At 35.1% G+C, this 15,854-nt stretch overlaps 1 protein-coding gene across 1 annotated transcript in view; it reads right to left on the minus strand.

The window, feature by feature from the left end:
• The window catches only part of LOC117343809 (protein suppressor 2 of zeste-like), a 45,273-nt gene that overhangs the window by 12,970 nt on the left and 16,449 nt on the right, over window positions 1-15,854 (minus strand). Inside the window, exons 2-4 of the mRNA XM_033906324.1 lie at window positions 13,452-13,570; window positions 1,817-1,913; window positions 1,341-1,396 (exon numbers count right to left, since the gene is read on the minus strand). Coding sequence (XP_033762215.1) covers window positions 1,341-1,396; window positions 1,817-1,913; window positions 13,452-13,563 — 265 coding nt within the window. The 5' untranslated portion in view covers window positions 13,564-13,570. The remainder of the gene's footprint in view (window positions 1-1,340; window positions 1,397-1,816; window positions 1,914-13,451; window positions 13,571-15,854) is intronic.

A 15,854-nucleotide genomic window follows, 5' to 3' on the forward strand; every position in this document is an offset into this window, starting at 1 on the left:
TAAATGGCATTATTTCAGACAGTAAGATATTATCCACAAGGTAAGCATTTTGTCACAGCTTTACAATTTTCGTGATTTAGCCAAAATGTACATTTTTCCACACGTGTGTGTGAATACATTATTTGATCACAAGTGTATCGTGTTGCATGTTTGTTTGAAATCTGTTTACTTGACAAACTTTGATGTTGTTTCAAATTCACATTAATTCTGTCGGCTTTAGGAAGTTAATTGGAATTTATATCGTGGCACCTATAATGTCAATACACCTTGATAGTCCTTTGGTTAGACACCATGGCATGTTGACATTTAGGTGGAGTTTCAACACGTGGTGTGTTCAGGTGAATAGAGTATTGTCGACCTGGAAGAGTACTTCTATATTTGATAAACCGTGTTTGGCAGATCAGTAAGACTGCTTTTTCGACAAAAGTGCATTTTTCGAGGCTAAAAACACTCAAACAACATTATTCTTATCACGGGACTTCGAAGTACTTTTCAAACCTCTGCAGATTGGGATAAAGAGAAATTCTTTCCACTTTGTACTCAGAAACAACTAGTTAGATGGAAGACAACTCAAACATAATATCCATCAGGGGCAGGTAATTATCCACAAGGGGCAGATATCTTATTCAGCTTTCACAAGAGTGCAAAAAATGTTCGTGCAAACATGGTTAAGATTTTAGTCGAACTACAAAATGATGGATCGTGGGTATAGAAAAAAATAGTCGATGGATGGAGAAATAATCAATTCACTTTCGCCGTTACAAAAATGTTGTTATACAGTGAACCGATATAATAAAGGTGACAACAAAATCAGTTTGCCCTGTTTCGATGCCCATTATGGCGTTGTCGCATAATATAAAACTGGCATATGTTGACCTTTACATAAACCAACAGCAGAACAGCATAGACGTAAAGAACTCCTTGTCTATCTATCTAACTTCATAGACGGTTGGCAATCTCGTTTTGTTTGCTGGGGTAATCGCCTAGTGAACAGCCCGTCTCATTTTTAGGTGCAGTTTCTTTATTGTATACTGGTGACTACCTCAATATAACCAAACAGAAACCCATCGCATAAGTTCTTGAGAAATTGGGGTAAAGTATATCGCCCATGACATGTAGGCAATCTCAATATTAAATCTCAGTATCCATGCAAAACACAGTCCTTGGTTGGGCCCAACCGCACACTTCGGATCTTCCTGGAGCTACCAGGTTTTTGTTCATAACATTCACATTTATACTGTAATGAATCATAAGGATGAAATCCATTGGTCTTTTTCTCAAAAATCGCAATTGTGAAATGGAATACATGTAATAAGAAAATTGGTGAATATAGCACAAACCTGTGAACAATCCAGGGACAGCTTTATACACAATGTTCTGCAGAAGATGGTCTGATCTGATAAAATGAAAACAAAACAGTACAATTTATTAAGACTTGAATGTGTTAAATCTCGGACAAAGGGTAATTATGATCAAACAAAAACATGAATAGGTTGTTTCCCATTTTATACAATAACAAAACAAACATAAAACGGAATTAAGTATTTGCATACTAAGAAATCATATCGTGCTCCTCTTTTTGTGAGCAGTTATTTTTCCAATGCTGCTTTTATTATCATCTATTATTTCCTGGATCTAGGAAGATATACTTCTGTCATTATTTAGCATAATTTAGACAACACGGCTTAAAGCGACATGATCAATAGACATTTATTGTCTATGAAATATGAACAGGCATCGCTTTCATGACTTTTGAAATATAAAACCAAGTTAATGCGACGTTCTCAAACAGAGAACCGGGTGGGTGGTAACTCACCTTAGTTCCGAGAATGGATTCTTCTTGTGCACCAGACCTGTACATACTGGACAATAGTGACTCGTTTGTAGATAGTGGACAATACACGTTTTACAAACTGCAACAAATAAGATAAAAAAACAAATATAATGAGCAGCTTCAGAGATGTGTCACGTGTCCAACAAGATTAGCATTGCTATGTTTAGATTTATCGTTGAATTTGATATTAAATCGTCATAGTTACACAAGTTTTATAGTTTGACGTGGCCGTTTTATTTTTCAATATATTTGTTTGCGTAATTTCGTCTGCTGTGTTATCAGTTTAATTTTTGTGTAATTTTATTTTCCCAATAAAAAGCCACTTTAACACAGTTTTCACTTATTCTTATATAATACGCCCAACGGAAAATCGAAACTATTGTAAGGTCTTGATATGATTCCAATTGTCAGTGACAATTGCAAATTCAAAATGCTGACTTCTCGAAATTACAGTGTTTACAGTGCTTATATGTTTGAAACATTACACTGCTAAAAATATAATACCTCGAGTACTTTCTTCTCATTGAAAACAAAAAATATATATAAATTTAGCAATTTTTGACAAATGCAACATTAGCAAAATTCTCATGATGGAGATTCATTTGTTAAGTAATCCAGGTATGCAGTCTTAATTGTCAGTTGAAGTATCGAATTCAAACGGCAGTATATTAACCTTTAAAGTTACACTTAAATGCTTCTATGATAGTTTTGTCCTCCTGTAAAAGTCAAATATTTCAACTGAACATTTGGAGGACACGGTATTCTGTGTTTTTCTTAAGAGACATTATCTCCCGACAAAGCTGTACTTGACAAGCTTTATCTCAACATATATCTCTAAAACAATTATGCATATTATCGTTTTGTTGAGACAGAAAACAATAGAGTATCTGTGCTAGGAGATGATAGAGCGAGGGAGTACTGCCATTGCAGATTACATCCTTAACGACGATGTCAGACGTTTCTGAGGCATCACGTAGTTTGCCAGTTTTCTCTTTTGAAAAAATCTATTTTACATCCCTTTTCTTGGCTAGTATCCCAGTTCTCTTAGCGAGGCACATACGATGCATGGGAGGTTTTTTTATTTACGTTATTGTCTTTATTAAATGCAACATGTTCCCATATGTATTTATCTTTTATAGGAAAGAGACTGTGCGGTTTTGCTTTATTTTCATTTTAAATTATGTTCTTAATTGAACGGTTTCATTCATTTGCCAAGGTAAGTTTTTTTTTTTAAATTGTATACAAAACAATATTGTACAGTCCAGATGTATACATGTATATATATTACAGGTACAGATCAGACACAAAGAAATTAAAAAAGTTATTTAGAGTATACAGGATACATAAAATAGCACTCTCAAGATTTGTATCAATACAGTTAGACTCTTTATAGTATACTACGCGGACAGATTTATTATAAACCATTTCATTTGTAATGTTAAATTGGCATTATGTAAACCAGAATACCATTGTTCTTTTATGACGTCATTAATAATGAATCAGACGTTTCTATAAAATCCTCTAAATGCTCGTTTTGATCTAAAGTTACTATTTGTTTGATATATATCATATACTGTATATATGGAAATGCTATGTATTCATGCTGTTTCTATAGTTGATTTTATCGTACGTCGTAAAAACTGTTCCAATTAAACCCAATTCGAGGGTAAATAACTAAAATGTTATCAAAACCATTATTTAACACACAATCGGCCTGTTATCCAGTGTACTCACTTTTGCAATATGTTTTCAATTGACTTTCCATGTGTAATTAGCGTGAATAACTAGCATTTTTCCTGGCTTCGCAAATCAGGAATTCATTGTGACTTCGTAAAATGAACAATGCCGTTGCGGCAGGAATTATATATGCAGCGACAAAATGGCAGACTCCAGCTTACTTTTCCCTCCAAAATCTGACTTTAAAATCTGTAAAATGCCATTTGATTGAGCTTTGTGTTACAAACCCAAACTATATGAAAGGTTCGCACAACTAAAAACACTTTAAAGACTCTCTCATGAAATGTCGTATGGTATTAAATGTAATCAAGATACTACATGTATATGTAGAATGGTGCTGACGTTGATTAAATCAATTGATTGTATCGATAGTATGTCTTCCTCTTGTTATCCAGATACCGACATAAACTTAATTAAGGCGTAACTACGTAGTTCTTGGTCATATTTAAAAGGTTCCTTAAACAAATGTGCTGTCATAATCATCTCGCAATTCCGAAACAGAATTTGACATACGTCCGGGCTTCACTGTCATATTTATTCTTTAAAACGAAATTGATGAAATATCTTCACATGTTCGGAATTTCTTTAATAACACTAAAATGTAAACATTGAAGTATTTGAAGGAAAACAAAACATCAATTTCCAATTCCAAAAATATGGAACTTCCTCAGAAATGATTAGCAGCGCCAGCTACATTTAGATACATTTTATAGCCCCATAGCATCTCAATGAACCAGTAACAATAATGATAGTTTAAAGGTACACAACCTTAATATATTGGCAATATAATATACTAGAATATAACCATTGATGTTTGTGAAAAGATGTTTCCATGGTGAAAGCGTGCAGTGTACGTCAGCTATAAAGACAGACCTCATAAATGTGTAATATTTGCTTTGTTCAGTATCAAAATACGCGTGTAATTCCCCAGAACCTTGAAGTGAATAGCAGAAAAGGTGGAAATGTGCCATAAAACCGCCTGAAAGAGAGAACGATACATCTAATCTTTCATGAAACCAGTAAAATCCTATCTGTGTTTAAAACAAGAGGCCCATGGGGCCTGCATCGCTCACCTGGTTGGATTAGGCCAAATGTCAAAATAATGTTCATATTCACTTTGTTTTATTTGTTAATCTCTAACAATGCTATATAAGGTTATAGTGTGGTAATTCGAACTGCTTTCAGATTAATGAAGTCCAGACTCTCTAAGGTCTGAAAGACCTCAAGAATTGCTTTTAGAACATGCATTCATCACTTTATGACAACTAGCGATTCAAAGGAATTACCTCTATTTCACCTATTGGGCCCCGCCCCTTTGGCCCCTCGGGGGTCAGAGTCACCATTTATGCAAAATCTGTTCCCCTTCCCCAAGGATGTTTCTGACCAAATTGGGTTCAAATCCATTCATAACTTTATGACTAGTAGCGATTTAAAGGAATTACCTCTATTTCCCCTTTTGGGCCCCGCCCTTTTGGCCCCTCGAGGGTCAGAGTCACCATTTATGCAAAATCTGTTCCCCTTCCCCCAAGGATGTTTCTGACCAAATTGGGTTCAAATCCATTCATAACTTTATGACTAGTAGCGATTTAAAGGAATTACCTCTATTTTCCCTATTGGGCCCCGCCCCTTTTGGCCCCTCCGGGGTCAGAGCTACCATTTATGCAAAATCTGTTCCCCTTCCCCCAAGGATGTTTCTGACCAACTTGGGTTCAAATCCATTCAAATCTTTATGACAAGTAGCGATTTAAAGGAATTACCACTATTTCCCCTATTGGGCCCCGCCCTTTTGGCCCCTCGGGGGGTCAGAGTCCCCATTTATGCAAAATCTGTTCCCCTTCCCCCAAGGATGTTTCTGACCAAATTGGGTTCAAATCCATTCATATTACTTTATGACTAGTAGCGGTTTAAAGGAATTACCCCTATTTCCCCTATTGGGCCCCGCCCCTTTGGCCCCTCGGGGGTCAGAGTCATCATTTATGCAAAATCTGTTCCCCTTCTGCCAAGGATGTTTCTGGCCAAATTTGGTCAAAATCCAATATGAACTTTTTGACTAGTAGCGATTTGAAGCAAATGTTGACGGACGGACGGACGGACGGACGGACGACGGACGACGGACGACGGACGCTGCGCCATGACATAAGCTCACCGGACCTTCGGTCCAGGTGAGCTAAAAAAGATAAATAAATAAATAAATATTTTTCCAGAGACTGATGCGATGAAAGTCATGTAAACCCATATTAAATTAGCTTTTTCGTAAGCTTCATGGCACATATAATGTAAATAGATTTACGTCTAGGTAGTTTTAAACTTTGAAATGTAGACCTGCGGGATCACCAAGTGACTTTTTATGACAAACCGATCAACATAATTCCTACTTTATGACTTTGTTATTAACTACATCTGGGTCTAGTTACCGAAAACTCTCTCAACTTAAGAACACAAAATATTGAATTTTCGAATTTACATTCTCTGAAAATTAGGCCTTCCAGAAATGGGTATTTTCGTATATCTAGCAAATTAATATCATTTCGAATCATTGGACATGGATATATACTTACTTTTACATGGTGGTAGAGTATGATTCATTCACAATTCATGTTACACTGTAATACATCCGAAGTTGACAATGCTTGACCTAATTGTTTGTTTAACAAAGAGGAGCATTGTTACTTTGCTTAAGCTAAAACTAAACATGTGGACTTGTGTATTTTTTAACGAAATATGTATGTACAACAAACTTTGTAAAACAGAAACAGAAAAGAATGGTAAACTCATTATTCAAAATGAAAACATTCATAATGAATTCTGGATATATCGTTAAGCTGACGGAATATATCTCGATTCCACGGCAGCTGCATAGATCGATGATCCTCTTATCGTACCAAATTAATACATTATGGAGCGATATTAGGCACCATGCGAAGTCTGTGTTTTACTCGTGAGTGTTACTGAATTACAGCTGTTAAACTCGTTCTACAGCGTCCGCATACGCAAATATGTACATTTATATATATAAATACATTTCACCATATGTTACAGCCTAGTCAGAACAAGGGGAAATTGCGTCACAGTTGATAAGTGCCACAATACTGGACAAAAAATATATCGGAAATCTCGGCAAATTAGATTAAACTAATTTTTCTAATAAATAAAGTTGGCCCTTTGACTCATCTTTACTTTTTTCTTATCTTCCTGTTTTTCTCTCAATTGACAAAGATCATTCGTAATTATATGTAATAAAAGCAGGCAAAATATGAACAAAATACTGAATTATATGGAGATGATTGAAATAGTACATCGAGAGCAGGCGTTCCGCAAGAATAAGCGTTTTCGTTTTAATGTCTTTTTCTCAAATTTGAATTCATACCCCAGAGAAAATTAAGTATAGCTTTGAATATTGAATTATTGAATATAATTATACCCACGTAAAAGATATTTTCCCGCTGACATTTCCTAAAACAAGGGTAGCATATTTAATGGACAGATTTAGATTGACGTTCCTGGTTGCGGACAAACTAAACTGTGACGACATCTGATTGTGGTCGCCACCGTATAATTTTATCTGATAAAAAAATCCTGTTATTTTACTGAATTATTTAAACGTTATTGTTGCGACTTTTCAGACTAGGTGATATATACAGTATTCACTTACATATAAACATTTCCACTGACAATTACCTTGATATACACTGATCATCATAGTATCAGATACAGGCATTTAATTAGCTTATATATTCACAGACAATCATGATCGTCTTAACGACGTATGATAATAGTAACAACACGTGCATCATTTAACCCATATAATTGCCGCCTTTTCCCAGAGTTGACCGCGATTGTGATACGCACAGTAGACCCATATTTCACCCAATACGGCATCACATTATTTGGACTGTTGAATGAATCAATACCGAAGTCGTCTGGCAAAAAGACAAGGGCCTTTCCGGAAAGAACCGACCCGATAATGTCCGGCAATTACATGTACACTTCCCGTACAACCCATGATAGACAAATCTTGTTACTGACGCGGGAGCTATAGAACAAAATCGATAAAGAGTTCTAGATTGATAACAAGGATTTATTAGTTTGTCTTTTGTTTTACATAATTCTACAAATGTGATTGGTGTTATTAAATCCAAACATTCTAGGGAAATCATATCAGCGTTACCTTGTAGATAATAGATGTAACATGACCCGAAGCCTGTAGTGAAATGACTTTACCATGATAAAGAGTACATTGCCTCATTGCTGTACGGTATAAATGAACTAGGATCACTTGATGGGGGCAAATGTTATCACATCATCACAGCCATGGAGAATACATTGATGAAATGAAAGGAGAAATGATGACAAAGAATATTCGCACAGAACACACAATCAATGCTGGTTTGGGTGATCAATGGCGTAAGCTAAAGTTTTACCTAGACCAATTTAAAGCAATCTTTTCGCTTTCTATAATTTCATTTAGATCAGGCCAGATTGTGTCATTTTCGTAAATGACGACATTTTTTTTTCTGAAAGAAACATCAATAACAAGTATTTTCCCCAAACAGGTATAATATATATTACAGCGATTCTATTGTCATAGTAAACGGTCACGCACGCACAAATCTAGCTAATTCTACTGTGGGATGTATACATATACGCAAAGTCTTATTAATTATCAAATTGACAAACACGTGTAAAAAAAATCACAAAACACATACATAAATCAGAAGACAAATAAAAGTAGAGGCAAAATGTAGCTTGTATATCCATATCCGATTCTGAGAGTGGCACGCTAGTGGTAGAATGCAGGGCTTTACATTATACTTCGTCTTGTTTCAGTCGATGTTGTAGGGCAGTGAAAGAAATGTACTGTGTGAGCTATTAGCGCTGAAATGGCGGCTCCGACTGCACGCTCCCATGGGAGTTGAAAAAGATATTAGCTGATTGCCGAAGACCAAGTAATTTATATTTATGAAAAAAAAATAATGTGTGAACCACTTTTAGATGGCTATGTTGCTGTGGTAAAACGGTATATAAAACTAAAAAAATATAAATTATGTAATGAATATCAATAATGTTAATCAGCCGCTTTGTTAGCTTTATCTAACTAAGTCTCGATTGATCAGTCTCTTTCATTCTGTACAATAGATGGAACAAGAAGGAAACATGTTTATTCTGGAGCATCCCACTTTGTATCCGACTACGTCTGTACATGCAGACAAATAATCCGCTTACTGTTCAGAGCGGATAACCGACTGGGCAGTTCAGGGTCATGGCATGTCCGTATTAGGAAGACAGAGTGTCCATGTTGCCAGGGACATTGTCCGTGTCCGTAAACTCAAAGTAGGTCACACAAGAAAGGAACGAACCCTGATAAAATTAGTTTAACGATATTAGATTGTGAAAGCTTGAATATGCCATTTTTCTAGAAGAGGAATATTTCATAAAACATGTTTATGTCTAAGGATTATTTTTAATTTGTGCATGCATCGAAGTTAATCCAAGATGCATATTCTAATCTAAGATAAGTCTCGGATTCGCGGGAGGTCGCATGTTCATGTCGTCAGACTCTAACAGTGTTCTTTCAATATTTGACAACTTCTCCCAATTCAGTTAAAGCCTCAACACCCTCAATATTGTGTTTTCGTCCAGCCTTTCAGACATAGACACCTCCGAAGAGATCGGTCGCAGCTGGATTCACGAAGTCAATAAATATATGCTGCAGACGACAAAATAACTCTTTCGCTTCTGCTTAGAACAAGATAGTTTTTATTTGTAAATTACATTTTATTTTCTTTACCCTCAGAATGATTCATTACTATTTTCCAAAATATGACACATATCTTTATTTTCAAACTATGTATCCTATAATCTATAAATTGATATATTTTTGTTACAAGTGCCGATTTATTTTTAGACAAGTAGTTCTGTTTATATCCGCCTTTAGTGTTCTTGCGCAAGCCCTAATCACCTCTCGTAAACATCGACTATTACACGCATTGGGTTGGGTTATCTTCATATAGAGACAATGTCAAAATATGATATTGTACAAAGAACATCTTTTCTTTATTGTCCATTTAACCGCATTGAAGAGTTTCCAAATAAGGCGGCGGTGGTTTAGTTCAGTTTACGATTGTCAACTCTTTTAAACAGCATATCATAAATCATTAGCTACTTCATATAATAATTTATATATGTAGCAAAACGTGTAATGAGTACTAGTAGAAGGTGATATGATAAAGAATAGAAAGACATTCACATCCAATATCCGTGGTCATAAAAGCCCATTCGTTAAAACAAACAAATTACATTATGAATGCACATGAAATGGAACGGCTTGTCTTCCGAACCAAGGGTACGGAGAGGTCATGTAGTTCCTCGAAGGAATATGGCGGGAAACACAGCAAAATAGATAATGACTAGTGTATGGCTTGTATCGGGCTATCTGCAAGGTCAGTTATGATGTCGGTTGGCGATGAGTTGAGAGATATCGGACTGGTTAATGACCGGCTTTATGTAACCCCTACCGCTGTGCCACTACATTTTCCGTGACATGTTACCCTCCCCCTCCAGTGACATAATTGGAGAAGGACGATAATTTGGTGTCTTAGGTAGACATACATATAAATTACAAGTGTGGTTCCAACAAATAACATTAACAATCGACTTCCACAGGAAAAACTACTATACTACTCCCAACATGGCAATACTATCTCTAAAACGCAATAAAACACGTACAGCAATAGAAAGGACGATTAGAAGGGCAATGTTGTCTGTATGAATGGCTAGCCAATGTCGAATGCATTCGCTATAAGATATCAATTAAGATAATACGTATACTACTGTATATATATATATATATATATCCACCCTAAACGACAACACGAAAAGTCAACACAAAAGGACAATACTACAGAGAGTTATATCATAAAGCATACACGATCCCCCTGAAGCGAAGTTAAGTGTTATGGAATTGTAAACGTCTGCTGTAACTCTTTGTCTCTTTATGAGTGTTGTTCGGCTATCCGTCTATACATTGATAGACATATATGTTATCTAGTTCAACTTTTAGGTATATTCTTTCATTGCTGATTATGCTCATATTTCGTATTTCAATAATATATTGGAACATATACTAAAACCCTTTTTCGAAGTAAACTGAATTTTCTTCGTACCTAACCAATCGGCCAAACAGCTTGTCTGGTGAATGGGTTATCGAATATTCATTACGGATTATGACTGCTAATAATTTAATCATAAGAATCATGGCACTATCATTGTCTTCTATTGTTAAACGAAACAAATAAACTGTAAAGTTTACACTATTGTATTATTTCTTGCGTGTATAAAATGAAGGTAGATATGACATATACGTGGAAAGGACCTTTAAATTCAAATAAAGTAACGGATCGTTTATAAGACAATTTTGTTTCGTCTTAACAAGACCAAACAGTGATCGATAGAGACCAAACGTGTGAAACCCCCAACGGGAGTATGGAGAAATTGAAATGCTTGAAAATAAATATCACGCGAATATATGTATGGTGAATCACAATCTCTGTGATTGTATTTTAAGTGTATATGTTACTCAAATGTTTCAATTAGTTAACAAATGTATGTAAGTAGTTACACAAGAGAATGACTAAATTACGTAACCTATAACTAGTTATAACCAGAAGTGTAATCTAAAACAAAATACAAACATTAACCCCAAGCTGATTGAATAAGTGCACTAGGGAGACGGTTTTTTTGTAAATTGAATACTTAACCCGGATAACATTCAATTAAAAAAATTGAAATATTTTTCAACCTTTCTGCTGGTTCTATAACAATATATTTCTGATTATAAACAAGAATATGTAGTTATGCATCATGTCTCACCGTATAGCGAAACATTAACAATGAGTCTAACAATATTTGAAACAAATTCGTGTTTCAGTTCTTGCTTTCATTCACCAAGTTTCCATTATGTATCAATATTTCATATTATCATTATCCGAAACAGGTTACAGTACATTTAAGGTAATGAAATTAATAATTCATTGATTGTGTTTTGTGAAGATGGTGCTGTATCTGTCACAAATTCCGTTTCGTGAAGCTGCAAAAATTTTCATTGTATGATGCTGATGAAAATCGATAAATAAATAAACAAGTTAATAAAGATACTTATCTTATAAATTTGTTGAATACCTTGGTTACACTTGCGTAATAGGAAACGCCTACTTCAAAGGGGACTGTGATTAAAACACTGTCATTACATGTCATCTAACCGCTCTGCATGTCGTCCAGATAAGTAATGTAGGTAGGTATCCTGGTTATTGCCATTTCCCACGTTATCTATATAATCAATGTGTATTGGGGAGACAGCGGTGTGCTTTAAATATTTATGAGTCTCGATAGTAAACTAATATAGATAATATCAAGATATTGGCATCGCCCAATTATAAAACACCAAATATAGCGCTATATTTCCCCAAAGGACAAGTAAGGGGATATATGGAATTAAACTGACCCCGTATACAATGCTAGACAGATATTAAAGTTCAGTCTGAACTTAATGAATGTGTTTTAGTGATAACTAAGTAACCCTTAGTAGATTATAGGTGATTTTATAAACAGTCCATGTTTTATTAACTTCCCACGCTTCCTTTGTACTGAATACATAAACATGTTTACCGGTGAGGTGAATGGTGTGCATATTTCTCTTTGTAATCTATATATCTACTCTATTAGTATGCATTAATAAAAGGACGACATCAAACGTCACAGAATTGTATTCTTTCCTCATTCATGTTACATATCTAATCATTAATACAATGTTTCATCTGCACCATGTGTTGTCGATCCGAACGTTAACGATTTGGATTTCCTGTCGTAATTGTATTGTGTTGAATATATGTAATATCTGTACAATTCGCCTTCATGCATGTATATACAGTGTGATCCAGGTATCATCTAACAGACGATTTGTCACTTTGATCATGTCAGGGTATCGGACTTACCATCACTGCGCCATTGAATCTTTCCTTTAAAGAACGTGGATGTGGTGCAGTGGTATAGGCTGCGAGTATTTCTGGCTAGGCGATTAGGTGCCGAAGATTGTCAGTTCGGTGTCAGGGACACGATTCCTTAAAATTGTCTTCCTTTGTCATTAGCGTTACTATTCTTAAAATCTAATTACCAACACAATGTATCATATGCACTTGGTCTTGCTCAAGACCAAGTTGTTTATAAGGTGATTAGGCTCATCACAGTTGAACATCAATTTGAAAATCCTAATGAAATAATTTCTGGTAAAATTAGCATGGCAAACATTTTGTGAAAGTATAATGCTCGTCAGCCTCTTCCTACCTGTCTAATTCAAGTAATACTCACACTCACAGTTTTTAAGTAATGAAAAAGGAAGTTTGCAATAATCGCCTTATGAAAGTTAGATATTTAAATATCTTTTCAATTGGTATTGTGTTGAATATAAATACTATTCAGTTATCACGTATTCGGTTATGCTTCCATGTTACCATTACAATGTATGTTCCGAGCGCGTATGTGATTATATTGTAGCTGCGGTAACATCTGCCGCAACGAAATAGACACGCTGAGATTATTTCCTACCTGAGCAGTTAGGAGCAAAACGTTTTATCAGATCGTGTACGACTACCTAACAACAAAAATGGTCACCGGCATTGCGGTAAGTAATCCTCACCAATCTGGCGTCCTTTCATTAGTACATGATTGTCAGTAATTCATAAGCTCGTATAATCTCTTTATAAAATTTTGATTGCTGAAGTACGTACTTCGGGAATTATTTATATTCTGTAAATAAATATCTATATATATTTATAAATCCGCCAAACAAAGGGAATGTTATTTTTTCATTGTCAGGATTACTCACATGAATGTAGACATCGCATTATGGTCGTTGCGTCTATAAGATAACCGCCACACAGGACACATATTAGATGTGGATTCAATTCCGACAACTTCATTTTGGCAGTAGGTAGCATCTTTTACCTAAAAAACAAAACAATACATGACGTCTATAAATAAAGCGAATAGTTTTTGTATGTAGATATATAAATGTAGCACCTGTATATCAGATAGCATATATTCCTCGGATATCATTATAAAGCTAAGTAATTTATTACCTTTATTAATATACATGTATATCATAATTGTAAATATCAAAACCATAATACATTGATCAAATATTTCCAGCAACATATTGCGTTTGATTATTACCAGCAATATCTTTCAACATCTCAATGAGTGACATGCACGAATGTAAAATCTAGTGGAATTTCAAATTTATAGATAAAGTAGGCTTAAAGATTTAATTATACTTATATAAATATCCCGAATAATGACTAAACGTTTAAAATCAGGAAGGTATGTCAGGGCAATTTAAACGGCCTTAATGAATGTCCTTGTTCCTTATTGTATCAAAATATATAATATTTGGCAAATAATAATTATTTAAAGTACATTAAATACTCGTGTAAAACTTGGCATACATGGTAACGGCTAGACTGGCCCCCTGTCTCTAGAATATTAAAATTATAAATAAAATTGAGCTTTATGATTTTGATCCCTAGGATATGTCTGATTCTAAGTTTCAAACTAGGGGCAGATAATCTAGTATTAGAATTTAGCTTGGCAATTCTTAACAAAAAACTTAGGGTCTGGTGGCCAGTCTAGGTAACATGGGATAATTTAAGTACACCAGCAAAGTTTAGCAGCCATCAATATCACAGGGATTTAATCTCTAAGAGGACTAGAGCGTCGACAAAAACGTACAATATCTGGAAACTGTGGAAATCAATACGAAAGCACAACACTATGGGGACATAAAAACACACGAAAAGAAGTATTAAACTAGGATAACAACCGGAGACAAAAACAGTTTGATTTGGAAGTGGTTCAGCACTAAACGAGGAAATTGTCATAAATTGTACCATAACATTCGTGAAGGTATTCGACTGTTACCAATCAAATGGATATGTTATCGACAGAAATCAGGTCATGATTATGAACATATATTTTTCTCATAGTAGATTGAAACGTCTTTGGTAGTAAACCTTGACTTAGCTTAAGAGTCTTCTATCACAGGTAGGAGACCATTGTAGTGTGGCCTTTTATCTGGCTTACTCTAGCTAGCTCAGTGGTTTCCTCTCTGCACTGAAAACATAACATTTTAGCTACTGCCTTGGTATCAATAAATCTCAACCAAGTTACTGTAAACGTTGCACTTTACGCGAGGGGGAAATTTACGCTAATTACGCGGACTCTTTTTGTTCGTGAAAATCCCCCCACGCGTGTTATTTTGATATCAATTTGCGTAATCTTGAACAACAAGCGAATGTGGATCGATCGCGAAAATTACCCCCACGTGTATAGTTTACATATTGAAATCGCAAAATTAACCACACACCCCCCCCCCCCCGCGAAAATAATTAAATAATTACGTTTACAGTAAGTAAAGTATGTATAAAGTGGAGGAATATGGCTTAGTAAGGTAGTGCTCTATTTCCCCGGGGAGCGCATCCAGCGAAGGGCAGTGGTAGAAATCTACAAGTATATCAGTTAATTTGTATCGGGGGGAAATGTATTCTATGTAGGTAATATTCTATTGCAGATGAAAAACACTGAAAATACATACTGTATGCACCAGAATACCTGAATAACGTTCTCCTCATTTCATTGCACAAAATATGCATTAACAGATGATTGGCCTTCCACAGGTAGACATATATAGCTATATTCGGCTTCAGTTTATCTAATCGTCCGCGAGATATCGACACTACCATACGCACCTGTACAGTATTACAGCATAATAAACAAACCTGATTATATCCTGATATACACAGGTATAGCTCGGGAATTCTCGTGAATGAATCATCTTACATTATTGAGAACAAACAACGCTGGAACAGCTGTTTATATGACTTCATTAAGTCTCAGCGCTGTGTTAACATTCACGACTTATTTATTTTAGTTTAACATTATCTACTGAGGTGTAAATATTTAAGTTGTATTTTTATATATTGACACGTGACAGTTTGTTGAAAAGGAGTATTATTAGTATTTATTTGCATAGTGCTTTGAAATATCGTTCGACATGTTCCGATATATGTACACCTCATTTTATCTCAACGCAATAAAACATTTCAATGTTTATGTGTGTATAACTTAAAAAATGATATATAATCTATAAAATTTTGCAGCAGACAATTCGGCATGTGGTTCACATGCTGCGCATATCTGATCACATTCTACATATTCTTATTACTTATAACCA

This window comes from Pecten maximus, chromosome 15 (assembly GCF_902652985.1).
Source record: "Pecten maximus chromosome 15, xPecMax1.1, whole genome shotgun sequence".
NCBI classification, from domain to species: domain Eukaryota; kingdom Metazoa; phylum Mollusca; class Bivalvia; order Pectinida; family Pectinidae; genus Pecten; species Pecten maximus.